General features: G+C 40.5%; 1 protein-coding gene and 1 long non-coding RNA gene across 16 annotated transcripts in view; one reads left to right on the top strand and one right to left on the bottom strand.

Moving 5' to 3' along the window:
• Positions 1-13,477, bottom strand: part of BNC2 (basonuclin zinc finger protein 2) — a 360,639-nt gene extending 347,162 nt beyond the window's left edge. For 5 of the 14 annotated variants that reach the window (XR_014939176.1, XM_085528304.1, XM_085528314.1 and 2 more), the window contains exon 1: positions 13,094-13,475. Coding sequence is in view for 12 of the 14 variants with exons in the window: in XM_085528304.1 (XP_085384430.1) it covers positions 13,094-13,414 (321 nt within the window). In the remaining 2 variants the exon portion in view is untranslated. Of the gene's footprint in view, positions 1-11,532; positions 11,662-11,990; positions 12,125-13,093 lie in introns of those variants that run through there. The other 9 variants (XM_085528319.1, XM_085528308.1, XM_085528312.1 and 6 more) reach the window with 8 other exon arrangements.
• Positions 12,425-16,922, top strand: LOC146753945 (uncharacterized). 2 transcript variants are annotated; one of them, XR_014939181.1, is made up of 3 exons: positions 12,425-12,557; positions 15,152-15,439; positions 15,986-16,922. It is a non-coding gene; the product is annotated as an uncharacterized LOC146753945 (long non-coding RNA). The 2 variants fall into 2 exon arrangements; XR_014939180.1 differs by lacking the exon at positions 12,425-12,557 and having other exon boundaries at positions 13,482-15,439.
• The last annotated feature ends 6,222 nt before the right edge of the window (positions 16,923-23,144 follow it).

The following is a 23,144-nucleotide window of genomic DNA, read 5'->3' as shown; positions in this document are numbered from 1 at the left end:
GAATTTCTTTTCCAATTTTATTTTTTTATTTTTTTCCAGTTCTATGAGGTTTTGGACAACTACCATAATGAGTCAGATACTATTCATGGAGTGACTGTCTTTAGCATAAGACATTTTAAAAAAAAAAAAAAAAAAAAAAAAAAAAAAAAAGTCTTGAATATTTATTATTCAAGTTCTCAGTGTTAACACTACTGCCTAGCCATTTTCCAGCTCTGTTTTGAAAACAAGGGATTAAGTTCATGAAATCCAAAGGCCAAATGCCCATGGACTTTTAAAAGACAACATGAAGAAATTGTCAGATGACCAAGAGGCAGTGTATCAGCTATCTTGAAGCTCAGGTGATGTAGCTTTCCCCAGGTAAACCACATACAGCCAGGACAGCCAACATCAATGTGACTAGCTACAAATTCCTACTAGAGGTTACATTGCAGGAACTGTATCACAAGAATAAGGAATTTACAAAGTCTAACCTTTCTTTGAAAGCAGCGTGAAATCTACCACTGGCTGATGAGAGAAAAAGCCCTTCCATCAGCACATTTTAAATAAACTGCTCATGAAGTCCTTTCACTCTCTATCCTGAACTGCCACACACATCCCATGTTTCTAATTGAGAAAGGTCCAAGAATGCTTTCTGACTTCGTCCTATGATTCAAGTTTGTAACACATTTTCCTGGCATCCTTGGATGAAATTTCAATACCCTAGTTTACTTAGAGATTTTAACTACCAAAGGCCAGAAGTGAGTGCACTCTAACAAACTCTAACAAAGTATCCAGTACTTCCAGTTAAACCAGTGTCGCAATTGCATTAGGTTCTACTTTGCCTGAAAGAGAACGGAACAGGTGTGTTCTGTGTACATCTGTGTTCACAGGAATCAGCCATTCTGCATACCCAGCTCAGTGGCCAGCAACACTCAATTGCATATATGATATTAAGTCAAGTTTTCTATGACAATAAATGAACTGAGGCTCCATTAACCATCCTCTGATTTCTGAAATTTTTCTATGCTTCTTTCCATCCTGGCACACCATTTTGCCAATGCCTATTTCTATTATTTAATGGTAAGCCTCAGCTAGAACCAGCTATGTTCCAAAGAGGAACTGGGAATAGCAAGTTACTCAAATCTTCACAGACCTAAAGCTTTTTCACAGATACTTGTTATAATATAATGATAATAATATAATGATAATTAACTAAGTCTGCACAATGTGCAAACATTCCCATGATAATATGATCACAATATATTTCAATGTGCATTATAATGGCAATAGGACCCAAGATAAATGAAGATCCTCTTATGCAAGACAGTGAAAGGCCAGCCCATTTTTGGTCATTCTTCTAGAATGTATGCCAAAAGGCATATTGTCATGCCTTTTACAAAATACTGTGTTCATAAATGGAAGTCATCAAAATTCTAAAAGAAGAGATGGAAAGGAAAGGGTACAGGAAAGGAAGAGAAGTGAGAAGAGAGGAGAGAGGAGAGAGGAGAGAGGAGAGAGGAGAGAGGAGAGAGGAGAGAGGAGAGAGGAGAGAGGAGAGAAGAGAGAAGAGAGAGAGAAGAGAGAAGAGAGAAAAGAGAAGAGAGAGAAGAGAGAAGAGAGGAGAAGAGAGAAGAGAGGAGAAGAGAGAAGAGAGAAGAGAGAAGAGAGAAGAGAGAAGAGAGAAGAGAGAAGAGAGAAGAGAGAAGAGAGAAGAGAGAAGAGAGAAGAGAGAAGAGAGAGAGAGAAGAGAGAAGAGAGAAGAGAGAAGAGAGAAGAGAGAAGAGAGGAGTCTGCCTGGTTCATATATATATTTATGTTATTTATATAGATGTGTGAACTAGCATATATGTATACAGAATAATATATTGCATATCTACATGCATATAGGCAGACACACAGACAAGAACACATCCCTCAGGAAAGCTGCAGAAAAAATTCTAAATTTCCACTACATCTGTAGTTGATTTTGCCAGATGTGCCACCAATATTTTTAAAAAGAAAAAGAATGTTAAATTAAAATCATTCTTGCAATATGTAAGGCATAAGGAACATGCATATTTTGCTTGTTAAAAGCCTAAATTTATGTTGGTTTATTGTAAACTTATCACCACAAGAGCAATAACAATCCTTAAGACGGATTACATTTCAGACTGAAGTTTGAAGGCGCACAGTTGAACTGCATCGCATCCCCAACCAAGGCTTAAATCCATAATGGTGAGAACAAGAACATTTCTCTTGACTTTGCCACTCATCTAGTCTCTCTGTTGCAATAATTCAGCATCCTGTGGCTAAGTCCTTCAAAAGTCTGGCAATTAGTGCATGGGAAGAGTGAATTTTGACAATGTTTGACAACGGAAAGACAGTAACTCCCCGCATACTTCAGAGTTTTATCTAACGTACTCACAAACCCTACATATTGCCTTGGTGATTGCTGAACATTTTTCATAAAAGATACATTATGTAAAACTCATCCCATCCTACCGACCACACCTGTGAACCATTTAATAGCCATAGGGCTACAAAATTGCACATGCAGATAATATGAGAGATTGGAAAGGTGTGCAGAGTGAGGAAGAGGCATGCCTCTTGCCCTGCTATGGTGACTAGAGCTACATGGCCGTTCTGCTAATGAAACTCAGGAAAGAAACTCATGAAATTAGCTCAAGAAAATTATCAGTTAGCAGGAGATGATGATAAGCTTCTGCTACTTTCTGATCCCCAAGCCTAACTGAATATCTGAGTAGCTCACTTCCATCCTCACTGCTCTCATGCTGTGAGAAGCATCCAAAGAAGAGACAAAAAGGGATGCGTATTTGCTTTCAGAGGAGAGTCCACTCAACAACTGAACAACTTCTTGCTCACAAAATAATTAACTGAAATAATAAATCACATAAATATACTGGTTGGTAGGTTCACCGCTAAGTATCACAAGCTACTCATGATTAGTAGAAATAGTTTGTAACATACTTTCTGAAGTTAAAAGCCAATAAAGAAGAGCAACATAAAAGAGTCAAAATATTTTAGTCATACATAACTTACCTGCTATTGGTATCTGTTCCTGCTTTCTTTTTTTTTTTTTCTTTGCTAGCTCTCTTACCATGCTGATGGTAAATCAGCTTAGACTTAAAATCCCTCAGAAGCTTTTAGTCACATTACTTATGCAATGTCATACATTACTTTTTAATATTTGCACCTAAGTATAGAAAAAAATCTAAATGCCAGTTTGTGTACTGAAGAATATATATTCTTCAGCCTCTTTAAATACCATATTTAATCACTTATTCGTAGTGTCATTTATTTTGACCAGGCATACTGCATGGGAGATCAGAAATAAGGTATCTTCAAAAAGTCAACACAAAATATAGCTGATAACTGAAATATGGACATGGCTTGACAGAGTACAAGAAGAAAGATATAAGTTTTTACTAATATTTACTTATATATTTTTTTTTTATTTATTACTACTTGGCATTTTCAGCAAGAATGTCCAATGCTGATCCCTACAATTCTGTGTAGACCCTCATTACGTAAAGTATTTTGAGTAGATTTTTAGAAACATGTAGTTGGCATCAGATCAGTGTAACAGCAATGCCAAACTCTACTGTATATTGTAAATTACTTTACGGAATAATGATGACTCTTTGAAAGAGTATAGATGGAGTATAAAGCTATTTGACCAGTACCAGCTGCTTTCACAGTAAGGTGAATAACAAAATCTTTCTTTAATAAAACTAGGACACTGCCACACAGAGACGATGGATTTAGACTAGTAAGTATATCAAAAGAACAAAAGTAATTACTTAGCAATGAAAATTGGCAAGTATTAACAATAAAACAGAGGAGGGGAGGGGGAAGAGCTTTCAGGAATATATTTCCTTTAGCTCAAAATGGCACTAATCAGGACTTCCAAGTTAATTTACCTCACATTTATTAGAGTTTGATTCAATTTCAAAGTAGTTTTAGCACAAAAATCACCAGGCAAGTTTCCATAAAGAGAAGTGGTTCATCATGCTGAGCACATCTTTCTAAATGTCAAATGCTACATCTCAACAGGAAAATTTATTTGATTCCTAACTGGCCCTTTCATCTTTGATTTGGGAACCATGTACTAAGTTTTAGATTCATCAAAGCTAATATCAGTCTAATAACGAAAGGGTGTTTTAAATGGAGTAGGCACTAGTGCGTTTGTTCCAGCTGTTGTCTGAATATTTTTTTCCATTTAAATGTTTTTCTAATTTTAACCACAAAAAGTAACAGCTTCTCTTTTAATCTGAGGAAACTGAAATTCAGTATCAGAGGTACAAATGTTTCCAGGGTCTGAACAAGAAAAATAAAATAATTTTTACTGAATTTTCTCAGAAATGCAATTTCCTTTGGAGAAACTTGTTGCTGTCTTCAGCTACTACACTGGTGGTAACTCTGCCTTCAGTGTTCAACTAAAGTAAAAGGCGCAGCCACTCTTCACCTCCTTCATACCAGAATTCATAAAGAAAAAAACATAAAGCTCAGCATCTTTATCAATAAACTATGACTACTGACACTTTACAAAGAGGTCACTGTAATAAGTGATAATAATAAGTCGTAATAATTTTTCTGTAGCCCTCTAGAATTATCATCTTTAAAAACCTCTTAGGATGTCACATGGTAAGTGCAAAGGAGGAAACTTTTATTCAAGTGTTTCAAATAGCTGTAACTCAGCTGATTTCAGTGGCTTTATTCCTGCTTTTTAACTTGGGATGTACAGCACCAGCATCAGAGACTTATCCCTTAAAGAGAACTAATGGGCACAATTCAGTCATAATTTAACTATTAATCTTTAGGTCGAATTTTGTTTCGACCAAAATCCCCTTATAAAAGTCAAACAAAATTGCATATCTTATCCTTAACAATGTTACTTATAAAAATGTGATTAAAATACATTCTAAAAGGTAAGATAGGTCAAGGGAAAGCATGTTGGGTTTTTATTTTTTTTATATACTATTGTAAAAACTGAAAGTTCGGAGTTCAGTTGGATGTAGTTAATACTGTCTGTACAATGGGCCACACAGGAACTTTGGAGGCAAAATATATATGAATATCACACTGGAGTAAGTGGTAGATACACCTCAGTGGAATGAGGGAACACAGACTCATAACTACTAATTTTGGCTATTCACACTGTTTAGGGTGGCACACATAGATCAGACTACTTAGGTGTACCCCGATATGTTCAAACATATGCCTTCATCAAATCTACGTCAACGCTATTACAATTCTTAGGGTGAATTCGAAGCCTTCCTTATAGGAACTTTTCAAAATGCATTGTAATTCACATTCTTAGATTGCTTTTCAAGTAATCTGCATGGATTGCAGCCTTTGATCCAAAAATGATTAAAAAAAAGAAGAAAAAAAGTCATAGGTTGTATTATTGAGTACTACTTTGAGTACATTTTTTATCCTGTTAGCTTAAGAAAAAAAGAAAAAGAATACATTTTGTAGCCACAGAACACACTATTTCCCTTGTAAGTGGAACTTAAAGGAAACTAACATGATTGACAAGAACCTCACAAGCAAGCCTTGGCAACACTTAATGCAAGTCCATCTCTTCAGCGTTTTAAGCAAAATTCCTTCACAACTGTTTGTCTTTGCAATAACTCCTACAAAGCTCATTAGTGCCAGCCTTGGTTTATCCCCCATGTCGTGCATTTATCCCTGGGATGCATTATCAACATGTGGCACATGTCCTTGACATGCACAGAAGAGTTGCTCCCCAGGACAGCAGCATGCATGACAATAGTGTTGACTCTTACTCCTTTATGGTTGCCGGGATGTAACCGAGAAATCTAATAACTGTGACAGTAGGCCTTTAGGTTTTTTCTTGCCTTTCCAGACAGTGAAGCTGCACAGACACTAATGAAAGGTTAAATGAATAGGAATAGCTGACAAGAGGTACAATAAAGAAGGGACTTGGTAATCCACAGACACTGAGCAGAGATCCTTGGCTCAAGCAGAGAAAGGACAGCACATCGTCGAGTCACAATATTTAAAACAGCTTGCTATACACAGAGGCTTTTGTGTCTGGGTACATGTCTGGCTTTGGAAGAAAAAAAGATACTGAAAAGAAATTTCAGCATGGGGCACTTTGGCAAATGTCAGGTCATAATAAGGGAAAAATGTTTTTTGTTTGCTGTTACATCTTTGTATTGAGCGTTAAAAAGCACTGACTAAAAGCCCAAATCACAAGTTTCAAAATAATACATATTTGACAAATATGATAAAGTTGCAACACTAATTTAGTGTGATTTCAGCTGACAGCATGATAGCTTTTCTGCATGCACTCAGTTTCATTTGCAGTTGATAACAGTTCATAATATGCTTTGCATACTGTCTGAAATGCTCCCCATAGCCGAAGAATTCAAACAGGCCTGCTTTATTAAGTTTTATATGCAGCAGAACTGTAGACGCAACCAATTGTAACACACTGCAAAAACACAGCCGAGCTTCCAGAGAGTGCAGCAGATGATGGTGACTTATAAACTTTTCAGTCATTAGTTTATGGAATTTTGATTTCTTTTTGTTTGTGATTCACACCAGACAACTTACTTTTTATAATGAAAAATAATCACAGCAGACAACATATTTTTAGAACGCATGTAGGTCTTTTTAATTTTCTACAGAAATCTAATTAAATAGGGGGATGTTTTAATTCCACAAAAAAGAAAAAAAGAAAAAAAAGTTTCTTTAAAACCATAAAGAACTCTCTACAGTAACAAATGAAAACAAATCTGATTATCTGAAGTTATCCAAATTTGTGTTTTTCACATAAACTATTCCAAGAGGAAGTACAGACAAAGACACTGTAGATGAAAAGAATCCTCCCTCAACAACTTTGATTTACCTGGAATAAGACAAATTCTATTTGCATATGTATCTGGAGTATAAAATATACATATTTATAACGTGCAGTAAGAGCACTATGAAAAGATTCTAAAATCACAGAACCTCTTTGAACAACTACATTAAATTACAACAGAGCTCCTGAGTGTACTAAGATTCTAATAATCTACAAATAAAGGCATTTACTAGCAAGGCAAATAATGAGAGTTACTGTGCAAGAGATAAAGGAGACAAATCTGGTCGTTTATCTCACTGGATTATATCATTTACTTAAATAGTAAATAAGTTTGTCCAAAGTAATGCTTGTAAAAGCTGCCATATAACTATTAAGCAGCAATTATGATCAATGCATTTTTGGAACAAATATGTCAGAATTTAGGTGGGATGCAACTGACAGAGAATACAAGGTTTAAACAGATGCTTTTTATTAAGCCATATTAAATGCTATTTCTCTAAATTAAGTACAAATTCCTACATTGGGAAGCGATACACATTTCCGAAATGACAGATATGCTCTATTTATTTTATATTTTATGGGGAACAGTTTGTATGTCCAGATAGGGACGATTTTTTTCCAACACATACTAATAGCTTACATTAAAACAAAAGCCCCATGCAAACTTGCAGACCAAGACTTAAGGCTCTTTCAGTAAAAAATGCACAGTGAATAAATGTCCTCAAATTTTGTTGATTGTGCTTGATATGCAAAGGAAAAAGGAACTCTGACAGAAAGTCCCATCTTTGAGGAAAAATATATATAGAGAGAGATTTTGTTTTAGTAAAGAATCCATTGTTTTACATGGATTTCTTTTACTGTAATTACTTTGCTGTCAGTATTTATTTTTCTGCTTGAAATTGATGACATCTGTAGTCAGCCATAAGTCCCAGTAACACACATGCATATCTAGCATAGGAAAAAGCCACCTCCGAGTCTAAAAGGTACATCACTGGCTCTGAAAAAAGTTAGCAATCAGTATCCCTTGATTCAGAGTATTTTTCTACTTTTTTTTTTTTTTTTTTTACCTTAGACATGTCTAATAAAATCGTGAAGCTCCCTCTAGCTCTGCAGAGGAGCTTAACTGACCAATGATCCTTTACATTTCCTTCCCATTTTCAAAAGCAATACTGAAGGAAAGAGAGAGCAGTATTTCCCTTACATAATAAGTGTTCTTGTTTTCATTCAGCAGCGTTTTCAATTCTACAGCTTGAAAGGACATGGATAATATGTGAGAACATCTGCTGTGAGATACAATGTTAAATACTGCTTATTGGAATGCAGCATACTAAAGACTCCCTTAATCATTGCCAATGTACGCTACTTACAGAATCCTAGTTTGAAATCTTACATTGTTTGACAAGCTAGCCATGTATGTATTTAGATACACACATGCATGTGCACATGCGCACACATGCATCCAAACACACCTCCACTTCACTTTTCAACTACTGTGTGCAAAACAATGTGAAAGAATGATAGGTAACACCACAGTTCCATTTCAGAGCACATATTTCAAATACAGAGAGCCTTGGTTTAAAACCAATATGCTTGTATATGATGCTTTTTCAGAAAACTTGTAATGCCAGTGGTAATTTTCTGACTGTATTCTCACCTACCATAATATTTACACATACCATTTGTAATGGCTTTTATTGTTTAATCTCCACTGCATTTCAGTATTGGATACTATGGAATTACAGTTATTTAGCAGGCTATAAATAATGTAGTTGGCATGTGCAATTGATATTTAAAATGTCTTACGACAACTGTAAAAGCCTCATTATAGACTAGCAAATCATTTCTAACAAGCAAGTTCAACTGACAAACACCAAAACAAACCTGCAGCCTATGCTGCAAGCATGTTTGTTTTATTTAAAGGATACACATTTAATGCAGTATGCAATGGACCATCCATACAGACCATAAATACGAGAGAAAGCAAACTTCCAAAGTAATATGGCTATTGGCTATTGTTTTCTAAAATAAAGCTAGAAGAAAGAAAAGCAGAAAGGAAAAAAAAAAAAAAAAAAAAAAAGGAAAACTCAACTAACAACAGAAAGAATAGCTTACATCCCCCTCCCCCTTTATGAGCTAGTGTCCAATTTCTTCTTCTCTGAACAGCTGTATTATCCAACTTAAGTTGCTCTGCTAATTTCAGTCCCACAAGGACTAACTTGGAAGGCAAAAAAGTACTAGAAAAGATCAATTTGCTGGGAAAGATCAAATGAGAAAACTGTGGGGACAGCACCAGGTCAGAGTGTGAAGAACTAAGCAGACCTGTTCTTCATTAACTTAAGCTCTCTTGGGACGTCACACACTACCTGTCCATGGGCTTATTGAACCGCCTAACCCTCATCTCTGTACCACTCTTTGGGCCCAAGTGAATCATATCCTGCTGCTGACAAGTTAGCAGGGGACTGCGGCTGCAACATGAAAGTACTTTTCTTTCTTGTCTAAATCAGGCAGATTTTTTAAAAGACGACACAGCACTGACTCGTGACATGGCAAGATGAAATGAGAGGTCTGGGTTGGTCTTCGAGCTGTGCAGATAAAAGTAATCAAATGACACTCCTGGAATGCAAATTGGCATTCTTGACTGCAGCAATTGCACAACCATGAAACATCTCTGACAGCAAGCAAGATTAGGACAAAATGTTATGTAAAGCACTGAACTCAGAAACTCACTAGAAAATTCAAACTGTAACACTTACATTTTAATATAGCAACAGTCATCTCTGCTTTTGTCTGTACCTTTACTTTGCTGAACGTAATCACACACACCTCAGTAATAAGAATACAATGTTGTTAAAAATAGAGGCCTGTACAGTCTGCTCCCCTACAATGCTGGTGTTGCGCTTTTACAGAGTAGTGTACCAGGCCTTCCCTAATACATGCACAAGATGTACACGTTTCAGGAACACTTTCACATTCCCAAGTTTTACTACGAGTTTACTATATAATTAGCACATCATTTGTGTTGAGCTTTTCTTGCATCTCCATCATGTAAAGATGGACCGCTTAAAATATTTAGTGAAATATACATATATAAATATAAATATACATATGTATGTTTTCATTCACATGATTTAGGAACTCAGGGAAGAAGACATACACAGTTGGATGGTTCATTAATACCGGACAGCTTAAAATGAAACTGCAGCGTATCAGACAGCTCATATGCCCCATTAAATTTCAGATTAAAAATTCCTGCAATTTTTAAGGGCATGGAACGTTCCACATACTTTTACAGGAACTCTGTATTCTTGCACTGATCTGCTGATCGGGCTTATCAAATATTACTGTCTGAAATGAACTCAGTAATTACACTGCGAGCATTTGTGCTCTGAATGTATGACAAAAATGCTACCCCATTTTAAAATTCCTGTCTACGGAGGTGGGTTGTATGGAGAGGCGAAATGGAAGATAACGAGAAAGAAAAGTCCACTTCCACCTAAAAAGACTCCAACATGCACAGCTAACGGACGGGTTAAGAAAAGAAATACGTAATATTCTGCTTTGACTTGTTACTTAAAAATTGCTTCAAACCATTTTGACTGTTGGCCAGACACACACACAAAAAGACACTCGTTGCCACTTTAATCCTGGGTACACCGGATTATTACATGATGTCTTTTGTGCATCAATTTTACAACAGCTTGACTCTAGGGTAAATGGGAACCATCATAAATCGCATGCTGCTTTCAAAACCACTTTAATTTCTGTCAGCGTTACTGTAACCACAGTCCTGGGCACATGCTGCTTTTTCCCCCTCCCTTTTCTTTTTTTTTTCCTTTTTTTTTTCTTTCTTTCTTTTTTTTTTTTCCTTATTGTTGCCTACATTTGACAGTTGCATCTTCTACACTCCAATTGAGGCTTTGATCACTGAAACAAGACATGTCATGTTAGGGAGAGAAGGGAAAAATACAAACCCTGCATCTCAAGCTCTCCATTCACACGGAGGCATAGGTTATCTCTATAGTCTGACTGCCATGTATACATGCACCTATGTATGTAGACACGATACATATATGCATATATATGTATATTATTCTGTACGTGTAACTTTGTGTGCGTGCGCACAAGCAGACGTACATGCGAGAGACACACAAGGCAAATACGTAACATCCCCAAAGTGAGGTGACAGACGCTGACTGAAGCAGGGAAGTAATCCAGCAGCAATTGGGAACGCACCACTCCGCTGAGTGCGGGCTGAGCACCGCTCATCACCCGCCGAGGTCAGTCCACTTGCTCGTACGAGCGGTTATCGCTACGCACGTCAGAGGAGTCACGGCTCTTTAGACGTGTTTGCTCTTCGCAGCTGTTTAACCTATCTTCACATCAAAGCCCAGATGAGAGGACTCCAGCCAAACGAGGTCCCCAATCATTTCGCCTTTTTATTTTTAAACTAAGAGGCCGCGGAAGCCCCAGCCCTCCTTCGCAAAAGCCCTGCTGCAACACAAGAGGTGCATTTGCACAAGCACGCGAAGCACGCACGAAAACTTGGGGGAAGTTGGGCCGGGGCTGCCCCCTCCCTCGGCAGCGGGCGCGGGGACGGAGCGGCGCGCTGCGGGCTCATGCACAACAAAGGCTGCGGGGAGGGGGGTCGCGCCTCTGCCTCCTGCCCCGGGCGATGCTTCGCACGCCAACGCGCGGCTCCTTTCCCCGCTCTCGGGGGTTACCTTTCCGCTGTGAGCAAACCCCGCTCGTTTCCGAGCAGAAGGTGGTGTCCGGAAAGGATCAGAGCACCGCACGCCCCACTCAGCACCACTCCACCTTCACTCTCCCTCCCTTCACACACATTAAAAAAAAAGAAAAAAGAAAAAAAAAAGAACTATCCCCGTGCCTTCAGCGGGGAGAAGGAGGCGGTAAGAAGCATGTGGCCATCCCATTGCAACCCCCCAAACTCTCTGGAAGTTTAAGCACAGCCTCTAAGTCATTTTCTCCCCCAATCCACGCAGCACGGGGCTGACTTATTTATTTATTACCCCCTCCTCCCTCCCTGCCCGGCCGCTGGTTTGTGTGGAGTGAAACAGCGGACCGCGAGCGGGGCTGCTGGTGTTGCTGCACCATTGATTCATCGCATCAAACCAAAGCAAAGGCTAGAATGAAAACGAAAAGGCTGCTGGAAACTTCTTACCATCTCTGCATGCTGGTTGTCAAGTGCACCCCCTGTCTCTCGATCTCCTCTCAGCGGCAGTGCCTGCACCCTTCCTGCTGCCTCGGGACTCAGCGCCTCTCCACTCTCCCTCTCTCCGTCTCTCCTTTCTCCCCTTCGTCCTCCCCGCTTTCCTCTCTGTCTCTCACCCTCACACCTTCAGGTGGTTTGGACTAAAAAAATATAGCGAGGTTTCAAAAACAAAAACGAGAGGGTGGTTTTTTTTTTTTGTTGTTTTTTTTTTTTTTTGGGGGGGGGGGTTGGTTGTTTTGTTGTTGTTGTTGTTTTTTTTTGGAGGGGGGGTGTTGTTGTTGCTGTTTCTCCCCCCTCCCCCTCCACCAAAAAAAAAAAAAAAAAAAAAGGAAAAAAAAAAAAAGAAAAGCAGCAGAAATGAGAGTCTCTTTCCCTCTCCTTCGGACTCTTCCAAAACTTCAGCCCCCAAAAGTTCAACCCAAGCGGCAGAGAGGCAGAGAGAGGGGTAAAGCTTCCAGCGGAGAGAGCTGGAAGTGATGGGAGGAGGGACCCAGGTCCGGGTCAGAGCCTCCACAGGTTGGTTTGGTGTCGGGCTGGGGAAGGGGAAAGGGGAGGCGGCGGGGGAGGCTGCGAGCGGGGCCGCGAGGGCAGCGGAACCCCCGCGCCGCTTTTTATTGCTCCCGGGCAAGGGCGGCGGAGCGGGAGGCAGGGGAGAGCGCGGCGGGGGAAGGAGCCCCCTCGCCGCCTCCTCCCCTCCGAACTTTCCGTGCCAGCCGGGGCCGCAGAGCCCGCCCGCGCCCAGCTGTCAAACGCGCCCGGCATCCGCCGCCAACTTCGTGGCGAGCGCGGCCGTGCGGACCGGCCTCCCCCTCCCTTCTCCTCCCCTCCCCTCCCGCTCTGCCTTCCCGCTCCGCTGCCCGCTCGCCCCGGCCGCACTCCCGCCCGCCGCTTCGGCGCTTCTTTATGAGCTCCGAGCGAGCGGAGAGCGGCGTGGAGTCACCCGAGCCCGGCGGAGGGGAAGAGAGGGAGAGCCGCGCGGAGCGTTAGAAGGGAAGCGAAAAGTTAGGCAGGGGGAAAGTTGGGGCTGGCGGCGCCGGGTTCCCGCTCCCCACCCATTGCTCCATCCGCTCCCGGGCTGTGCTGCGGCGGCTGCTGCTGCTCGGTGTGGGATCTGAGGAGATTTTTGTCAAAGGGGTGGGTTTGTTGGGTTTTTTTTTTTGGCTTTTTTTTTTTTTTTTTGGCTTTTTTTTTTTTTTTTTTGTGCCGCGGTGGGGGTGGAGGGAGGCGGGAGGAGGTGAGCCGTCACGGTCGTACATTCGCAGGGAACGGACAAGAGTCACATCTGTGTGTGACACGGAGCCAAACCGAGCGAGTCCCTGCCCCGGCCGTGCCGGGGGAACGCGGCCGCTGCGGCCCTGGGCGCGCCGGCACATAACGGGCGCGGGCAGGGGCGGGAAGGGGGGGCGGGAGCGCAGCCGCCGCACACGCACCGCGCGCCGCCCGCCTCCCGCCGGCTGCTGGGTGTGCTGGGTGTGCTGGGTGCTGCGGCCCCTCCCGGCGGCCTCCCGCGGTCACGGCCGTGGCGCTGCCGCGTGGCCCCGCTCTCGGGGCGGCTGGGAGGCGTTGCGCCGCGCGGGAGGCCTGGAGAGGGGGGAGGCACGCGGGGCTCAGGGACAAGGCGGGATGGCCGGCCCTCGTGTCCCGGCCCGAGGGCTGCGAGCCGTCCTTTCTCCGGTCTGTGTAAATGCAGGGTTAGCGCTGGATCTTAAAACGAGGACGTAGAACGTTCTTCAGGTGGAAGCGCGTCCGCGTGGCCGGACGGCGCTGAGATACCGAGCGGCTGTTGGGACGTTCTCCCTTCCCGTCTCACCGTGTCAGTGGCGGCGCGGACCCAGCGGGCACCGCAGCAGCCGAGGAGACGGGGCAGGTGTGCGGGGCAGGCCGTGCTCCGCGCCGCTCTTCACGGCGGTGGCCCACGGCCGCACAGCCCGCACGTGTCGCATCGGGCACTCCTTGCGAATGGCCGAGTTAGGAGGGCAGCGGTCCGTGCCGCTGTCTGTGCCGATTGTGGCTTTCCTGCGGCTGCCCCGGGAGAGAAGAGTGGCCGACCCGGATTGCCGCCTGAACTGGGTTTTCACCACGACAGGCGGGATTCATCTCACGCTTATCTCCCTGTACATATGGAAAGCTCGCTCTGTTTCCTGGGTTTTACCCAGATATCTTCATCAGGTGCAATGCACACCAACTTGTGGCAGGTCTTGTGTTGTCCAACTCCGGGATTAGTTTTGATCCTTGATCTGCAGAGAGTGTCTTACAGTGGGCTCAGACAATGACTCAAAAAGGATTTTTATTAGGGTGTGTGGTTTTTTTTTTTCTTTTTTTCTTTTTTTTAGACGTACTTATGACCAAGTAAAACAGTGAGTAATGTATGGTCATTCTAAAGAGAAAAAAAAAAAAAAAAAAAGGCATAGGGATGGTTAAGCCATCACTTGACGCATTTTCTGTCAGAGGGGAGAGAGAAATGGAACCGAGTTATTTCGGAATCACTGTTCACCGCGCTTCAGTTTGCCCTTTTGAACCAGCGAGGGCCAAGACCTCGCCAGAACACCGTGTTCACACAGCCCCCTAGTGGTGGGAGCCCGCACAGGTTCACTTGTGTGTATCTTCACGCGAGGAGGGTCCAAAACAGCTCGATGCAGTAAGATGCTGTGAACTTCACAAAGGCACGGCCTTTGGAATAGGCTGCGGTGCCCATCAGCGCGCTCATCTTTAGCCAAGGCTAGGAAGAGTCGCAGCTTTACTCAAGAAATGGCCTGTGGTAGGTAGACAGCCACACCATTAAATATAAAGCAAGCTTCCCTTATCACTTTGGAAAAGTGAGGTTATTTTCAGCTGGGGCAAGACACGTGGTAGAGATTGTGCTATATTCATTAAAACCATAGGTGATAGTGATAATAACCTGCACAACGCACTACAGAAATTAAGCTCTGACCTAACATTTCAAATTAAGAACCTGTTAAATGTAATTGCCTTCTAATTCATTCGCTTTTTTCTTTGTTTTAAATATTTTAGGTATTTTTGTACGAAAACTAATGAAAACTCTACTGTCTTGCTTGATATGTAATTCAACTTTTCTAAATTTCCTTTTTTTCCCTCTACCTGTCAATAAGCCAGTGGCTTTTGTATTGACAGTATATTACAGCCTCTTGAAAGCTGCTGAAGAGGTAAAATAGCTGGAGGCAAGTTGGCTGTTGGGAGTTCTGATTCTTGGCCTGACAGTGTGGGATTACAGGATAAACACCGTGGAATAAGACATTTCTGCTCAAAGGATCAGCAGCACAATAGCTAACTGGTGACATTTGAATATACATCATCATTAGGCTTCAGACTGAGCAAGCACCACGCTTTCCAGAAAGTTTCCATCTTTTAGAATCACAATTTTGAGCACATAGACAACAGTAAGTACTGTAAATTTGCAATCACTTTTTACTTTCCACGTGGTATATTGAAATAAACCTAGGAAGATGAAGCCCTTGTTAGTGTACCATTCACCTGCTCAAAGACTTTCTTTATAATGCTGTGTTTACTGGGAGTTTAGCAAACACCACAGGTTTTACAAGAAATCATGAACTTGTTGTTCGATTAACATCTCTTAGGACTGTGTAAGGACCCAAGCTGTGTCTGCCTCCTGATTCCTTCAAGTGTCTCATTATCCTGAATGTTGCAGATCTTGTGTGAGGTTTCATAACGTATAAGCAAAGCCTAATCTTATCCTTGTTCTTTAGACTAATGACGTTTCTTTCTGAAGAAAGCAGTGACTAATGATTTCAGCTTAATCAAGAATATCTATCCTATACAGCAAACAATTTTTTGCCGTAGTCTTCCTTCAAAACCAGCAATGAATGTGATTGTGCTTATAGTAGTTTTCACTGACCTGAGATTAATTAACATGAACAAAATGTTTCTGAAAAATATTTTTCTTCACTTTTATTTTGTCTTTCCAGATTGGAGTACTGAAATGTAAGTTTGAAATGCAGTCTGAGCAGGAACTGCAGCTTGAAAGGAATGGAAGGATAAGTCATCTGAATTTTGATATATCTGGAGTATGGTATTTATCTGCAGTCTTAATTTTCCTTCCTACTGATGAATGTATGGTTCACATGAATATTCTGTCCTTGCTGCAGACCTGTAGGTGCAGTTCACATGGTGCATTCAAAAAGCAGAGCGGAGGTAGGACATAAGACACCAGTGCCCTGTAAAGATACACACATCTAACCAAAATCTTTGGTTTATGTGTTGCCATGTGAGGAAGAACATTTCTACAGAAAATGTAGATGTCAGTAGGTGCCATTATGAAATCTTAATGTGACTGTTCATTTTATTAAGAAATATGGCTGTAGCATGCATAGGCATGCTCAACAGTTAGATATAGTTTCTATGCTGAGTATTAATGGGTAGAATAGCAGTAGTTGGAATAGCTTATAGCATGAGCTACTCAAATGGTGGGCTCTTACTCCTTAGTAGAGATTTGTTTTTCCCCTTCTTATCTTTTGTGGTTTTTTGTTTGTTTGTTTGTTTTCTTTTTTTTCTATCATATTTCCTTTTAAACCCTCTTTTATTTGAGTTTTCATGCTAGTTAATCGGTTGGATTTGGTAGAACTTCAACCTTTAAAAACTCAAATTAGGAAAACATATCTGCATTTATTTAGGTTAGGCTCCAGTTCTTTCCTTGGAAAACTATTATTTACTCATATTTTAGAGCAGTATTTTGACATTTGACCTGGTATCGATGGTGCATCAAGGATAAGCTTATACTACTTCTGGAGTATTTCACCTAAACTTATGTGCGGGCCATTGAGACTGGAGTTAAGACTTGAAGAACTAGTGAAAAACTGTAAAAATTTTGGTTACAATGAATAAATGAAAAAAACACAAACATAATTCTCCAGTGTGGAATTTAACTGCTTTGTCTGCTTTCACAGTGGCTCTGTCTTTCTTTCCTATCTCATTCATCACATTCCTTAATACATCTACAGTAGATTAAGCAGGAACCTTAAGAAAGAAGCTTCATTTATTATGCAGACACGCATTTTCACTTAGAGAACATCACCCACTCTGTGTGTTTGACACAAACAGGTCTTGCAGGGAGGAAACTGCACATGATCATATAATTTCAGCACTGTGCACTCATCACATGAACTGTCCAAATTCTCATTGTGTAGACATTTCTAGTGACAGCATTCCTTTATGTCTAAATATGTACATTTTTTACCCCTGTGTTTGTTAACCAACTGTGAAGTTCATGGAGATATGTCAAGTTTCAGATTTGTAACAGATTTGCAATACTGAAGTTGATTCCAAGTTTTTCTAAAACTTAAAGTATTGCTGGATCCTCCTTGTCATAGCAGTGATTTTTGGAGATGAAAAAAGCTTTGTTTGTTCGTTTGTTGCAGGACTTCTGTATTCTGTTCTACTCTGTTCTACTCCACTGTGCTTTACTGTAATTCTTGGTAAAATATCCTCTGCACTCAACCTCTTTTAACTCTCATAGAAGTTGGCGCCACACCGTTTGATTTATCCCAAACTTTCTCAAATGCATTACCAGGTTTTCTTAAAGACAGATGCGCTTCCAGTACTTTATGAGCTCAATTGAGCTTAACTCCTCTGATATATGAAAAGATATAGATACAGAAGTTTTTTGTAGCTCTCCAACAGCTTTGGTAAAGGGCGTTAGATGGTTTTAAACATGAGCAAAGAACCAAAACAGTTTAAGACACTTCAGAGACGAAGAGAGTAAGGTGCACAGTGTTAAAGTGACTTTCCTGAAATAGTGTAGGAAGTCAAAGTGTCTATTTTGAATCTCTTTGCTTGTTCTATAGTCATCTTCAGTGAGTGCACACTTTGACATTTAAGATTTCTCTAAACTGTAGTTTCTTATTCCTCTGTTGTGACTTCCAATCTCTCTCTGTCCATTTTTTATTTTTTTTCACTATAGCTTTGTAATTGCTAGCCAGAGACCACACATAGTGTTCTATATGCATTCTGGAACATGTCTCAGCTTATCTCATATAACACTTGAGGGTATTTTTCCCCAGTGAATCTCAGTGTTTTGCAGTTCTCTTAGTGTGTTACCATTTGTTTTCATTATACTATTCCAGTCAAAAGTGATTGCCTTGGAGAGATTTTTTTGGAAGCATGATGGGAAAGTCTCTCTCTCTTTCTCTTTCTTTAAATCCAGTTTAACTGCTTTAGTCTCCTGTGTTAGTTGTTAATGGGTTTTGCTTCTTTTATCGTGGTATCTTACAACAAACATTTTTGCACTGAGTTTGTTTTCACAAATGAGTTCTAACAAATAAAATGCCTCAGTCACAGCTGATACTGATTGGTGACTCAGTGTCTTAAAAGCAACAAGTGTCAAATGTAATTCTGCCGGGCAAGGCACAAAATATGCCATGTCCTGTCTTGAAAGATGACTGCCACTTATAGTAGAATGGTTTTTCTTCTGTTTACACATTGCTCAAAGGGAGGCTTGAAATGGACAGGACAAACTAAGCTGAATATCACAGAGAACATAAAAACATAACTAGCTTTAAAAAACGTGTATTAGTGACTCCTCATGTATCATAACTTCTTCATTTTCTATCATCTCTTTTATTATTGCTGCAGACATTAGAATGCCATTAGATGTTTGTGTCAAGAGAAAGAAAAGAAAATGGAAGAACTGAGGACCTGACATTTGTCTTCTTTCCAGTGATCTACTTTTTTATGTCTTGACCTCTTTTATCAGAGAATTCAGCTGTCCCAACTGCAAAAGCACAATCAGTCTTGTTTGAACTTGAGCTTGGTTCTAAGCTTTGCAGTCCAAGAGCTATTCTCACTGCACTTTAGTACAAATACTTTGCTGAGAGCATCCACACATTGTGATCAGGAGCAATTGTAAAAACAAGATACGCACTTCAGTACAGACATTAGTTAACATCTGGGGACTGGAGAAAGTAGGAAATGAAAATACAGTGTCCAAAAGCTGCTTTCTTTTTAAAAGCAATTTTTTATTTCATGCAATTCTCCCACTGGATCATAAGTGAAATAATGTTTGAACTTAACAGTGATATCAGGATACAACTCCCGAGTTTCCTTCCTTGCCTTCTTTGGTGTGCCTCACTTTCAGTTATTCTAATTTCACATCCAAAGAGCTGGTCTTGTTTCTTGGACCAATCTCACCACATTTGTGGTAGTCCAGGTTGGTTTTTTCTGAAATAATCATACAAAATTGACCCCATTTATATGTGTGCATGTATGTACATATATATTTATACATATGGAGTGAGTAAAATGGAAATAACAAACTGCTGGCTAAAGGGTACTTTTAAAATCTTCATTACGTTTCAGAGTCAATTCAAATGTATATCTTTCAGCATTCATAACTCTTCTAGTTTCTGAGTTTCTACTTTGTAGGGTGGGAGAGCCTTTAATTTTATTTGATTTTAAGGACAGAAAATGTGTTTTTTTTACTTTGAAAGTTAATTCATAAATATCAAATCAAAGAGTTTCTGGAATCCACCCTCTAGTACTGTTACCAAATACCTTCCTCAGTTATAGCAGAGCTATATGAGGATGAAAAGTCAGTGGCTCTAAAGAGGAGACATAGGAATTTACTGCATGAAGGAATGCAGGAAACTTGTTTAATACTGTCCTGAGAGTACTCTTGGTCTGTGACGCTGAGTTTGTGACTTCTGAGTATCTATTTATAAAATTATCCTCTGTATGGTGAACACTCATATCTGACCATCTATTTCTGAATACTTGGTGCACATGCTTATATCCTCTAGAGTATGAATTCTGCAAATCAGTACACTGTGTACAAGCAAAATGTCTATGTGAAATAATAGGTACTAGTGCTCTGAAAAATGATTGCCTTTATGATCTGGTCACCATCATTTAACCTGTTCTATCTCTGAAAATCTTCAAGACTGAATAATAATTGTTACAGTAGAATAAAACAACTGAAAAACAACTTTGCAACTTGCCCAAGACCAAGACAGCAACCTTTTACCACAGATCAGTGTGATGAGGTCAGGTTTCTTCTACTTGATTAATAGGTATTGCAGTGGTAGCAAAGTACAGACATATCCAGCTCATGGCCCACAGGCTGCATGCAGCCCAGCACAGCTTGCTCTGTGGCCACCCCCTTCCCCATGCCATTGTGGTGGCAGCTGTGCCTCTGTCCTGCCAGGTGGCCTGGCCCAGCCTGAGAGTGCACCTTATCATTCACTAGCAAACAAACAGTGGTGTCCTATTAACACTGAAATCCATGCTTTCCATTCTGATAAAGGATTTTGAGAATATGTTACAAGACTGCTGAAAAAAAAACATCTTTTTTTGGTACATTTGCAACTCCATTTTCAGCCAAGATAAAAACTTCATCCTTTCTCCCATTCTTAGAGTTGCAATCAGGCATTCAACTCAAAAATTTTATCATGCCTCTTTACTTTTATAAGCCCGCTCTTAACAGAGAAAAGCATTCCTCACTTCACAGTCACACCTTATTTGTGTAATTGTTTTTTGACAATACATACCTTTGTGAACAACTGTTGTCAAAGATGAAGCACAGGAGTAGTAAAATTTCATCACAAGTCTTCGATGAACACCTTGAGAGCTCACTGAGAACTGCAGCCACTGCCGTCAAACCAGGGACTGATGCTCTAGTTTTGCAAACATAAGGTCACGTATCCCACTAGCTTTGTGAGGTAGTATTTCTTGTTCTCTCTTTTTTAATATAATAAAAATATGAAAGATTTAAATAAGTTTGGGTTTTTGTTTGTTTGTTTTTGTTGTTTGGGGTTTTTTTGCTTATAAGCATTAACTATATCATATACTTTATGAGAGCTGCTCTGAAAGTAATGCATCCTATTTTATGATGTTGGCCCACAATGTCAGAGGTGGATGTTTGGCAGTATGGCAGTAGAGGCTGAACCATCCCACCAGTATTCCTTTACATGTTGATGCCATGACAGATGGCAGCAGAGGGGCACTCTGACCGAATGACATCTGACATGAAGTGCTTTTAAATCAAAAGTGTGGCACTGAATTTCTCCATGCAGAAAAAAACGGCACCTACTGACATTCAGTTGTGTATGCGAAATGTTTTGGAAGGCCAGACTGTGGATGGTGAACACAGTGGAGTGGTAATAGCATTTCTGTATCAAAAAGAAATGATCTGTAGGTGAGAATTTTTTCTATCAAATAGTATTGTTATGTTCTTTGTGTCAGTTGTAGTTCCCATGAAAATAGATAGGGGGTATTTCTTTCAGAGTGACCTTTGTGTGTGTGGCCTGAGATAATGCCTCTTCACTCAATGTGGCCCAGACAAGGTTGGACATTGATTGCAAAGCAGATATATTACTAATGAAGGAGAGATGCCACAAGGTAGGAGATAAGAACTGTGACAACTCTTACAAAATCAAGGTGTCAATAACAGTTATTTGTCATCTTCAGTTCAATGCCATTACAAGCAAATAAAATATCAGCATTACTACACTATAGTCTACAACATAGTAGTCATAAAATTAACTGAATCTTCAGAAACATATGCCTGGCACATACAGTGTTGTGGGCTTTTGGTGGTAAATCCAAGCGTTTTAGTCTGTGCTGTTTCCTATTTCAGTCCTTAATAATATAGGATAGGTTGGAGTTTCCATATGAATTCTTTTCTCCACTTATTTTTCTTCTTTTAAAAGTTTAAAGAATGGTTGAAATGTAATCCAAGCTACGTTTTTAAAAAGAAGCTGAATTCACTAACTCATTCCACTTATTTCTCTTAAAAGACAAAAGGTAATTCCTCATCATTTACTTGTGTTTTTATTCCTTTAAAGGCAAACATGCACACAAACCTAGCTTAGCACTTTGCAAGAGATGCAGATCAAACTGAAATCTCAGCATAAAAAGGTGAGCTAAAAGAAATCCTATACATGAAAAGAAGGATGATCTTTAATTGAAGTGCTGCATTTCTGCTGAGGAAACACACAGACATCTAGTCCTCCATGCATAGTTTTAGGAGGCATTTATTCCAGAAATCTATTGTAGAAGCATACCAGTGGATACATTTTTCCAGACTCCAGAGGAAAATGCTGTTTATCAGGAGTGCAACTAGCTAAGAATATGCCATTTTCTAACAGAGAGGCATCAAAACAAATTCATAATGGGCCACTTCTAGCTTTCATAATACTTCACCCTGAATTTCCCTTATACAAGAGAATTTTATTAACTTCCAGGCTTCAAAGCCCTTTATAGTATTGTTATGAGGGCTAGGACAATAATTTAGGCTCTGCATTCAATCAGTATTATCAGGAAACCTGTTCCAGTGCCTCACAACCCCCTGAGTAAAGAAGTTTTCCTAGCATCTAACGTAAATTTCTCTCTTACCTTAAAGCCCTTGTCCCATCATTATTAACTGTGTCAGAAGTCTCTCTTATTCTTGCTTATAAGCTTCCTTCAAGTACTGGAAGGCTGCAGTGAGGTCACTCCAGATTCATGTCTTCTCCAAGCTAGGCAAGCCCAGCTCCTTCCACTTTTCCTCATAGGAGAGGTGTTTCCAGCCCTTTGATAATCTTAGTGGTGGTCCTGTGGATCTGTGCCAACATCTTTATTGTGCTGTGTGCCACAGGTCTGAATGCAGTGTCCCAGATGTGGCCACTCAAGGGAAGAGCAGAGAGGGAAAATCACCTCCCTTACTCCATTGGCCACTCTTTTGATGCAGCCCAGGGTGCTGGGTTGCCTTCACACACTGATGGCTCATGTTAAGCTGTTCACCCAACAGGATACCCAAGTTCTCTACTGCAGTGTGGCTTTCAAGGAGTTCCTCTCCCACCCAGTACTCATATCTAGGATTGCCTTGACCCAAGTCCAACCTTGCACTTGAACTTGTTGAATCAAATGTGGGCCCACTTCTCAAGTTTGTTCAGGTCCCCTTGGATAGCACCGTTCTGTCATATAAATTGCACCGCTCAGCTTGGTGTCATCAGCAAACTTGTTAATATTGCACTCAATTCCACTGTCTGTGTCATTGATAAAAATGTTTAAAAGCACTGGTCTCAACACAGGCCCATTTGGGACATCACTTGCTGCCAGCTTCCTCATAGATTCACTGATCATGACTCTCTGGCT

The sequence above is a fragment of the Coturnix japonica genome, chromosome Z, assembly GCF_054131305.1.
Source record: "Coturnix japonica strain WE chromosome Z, WE-NBRP24, whole genome shotgun sequence".
NCBI classification, from domain to species: domain Eukaryota; kingdom Metazoa; phylum Chordata; class Aves; order Galliformes; family Phasianidae; genus Coturnix; species Coturnix japonica.
Note: the sequence above shows the minus strand (reverse complement) of the source record. Positions and strands in the feature narration are given on the sequence as shown.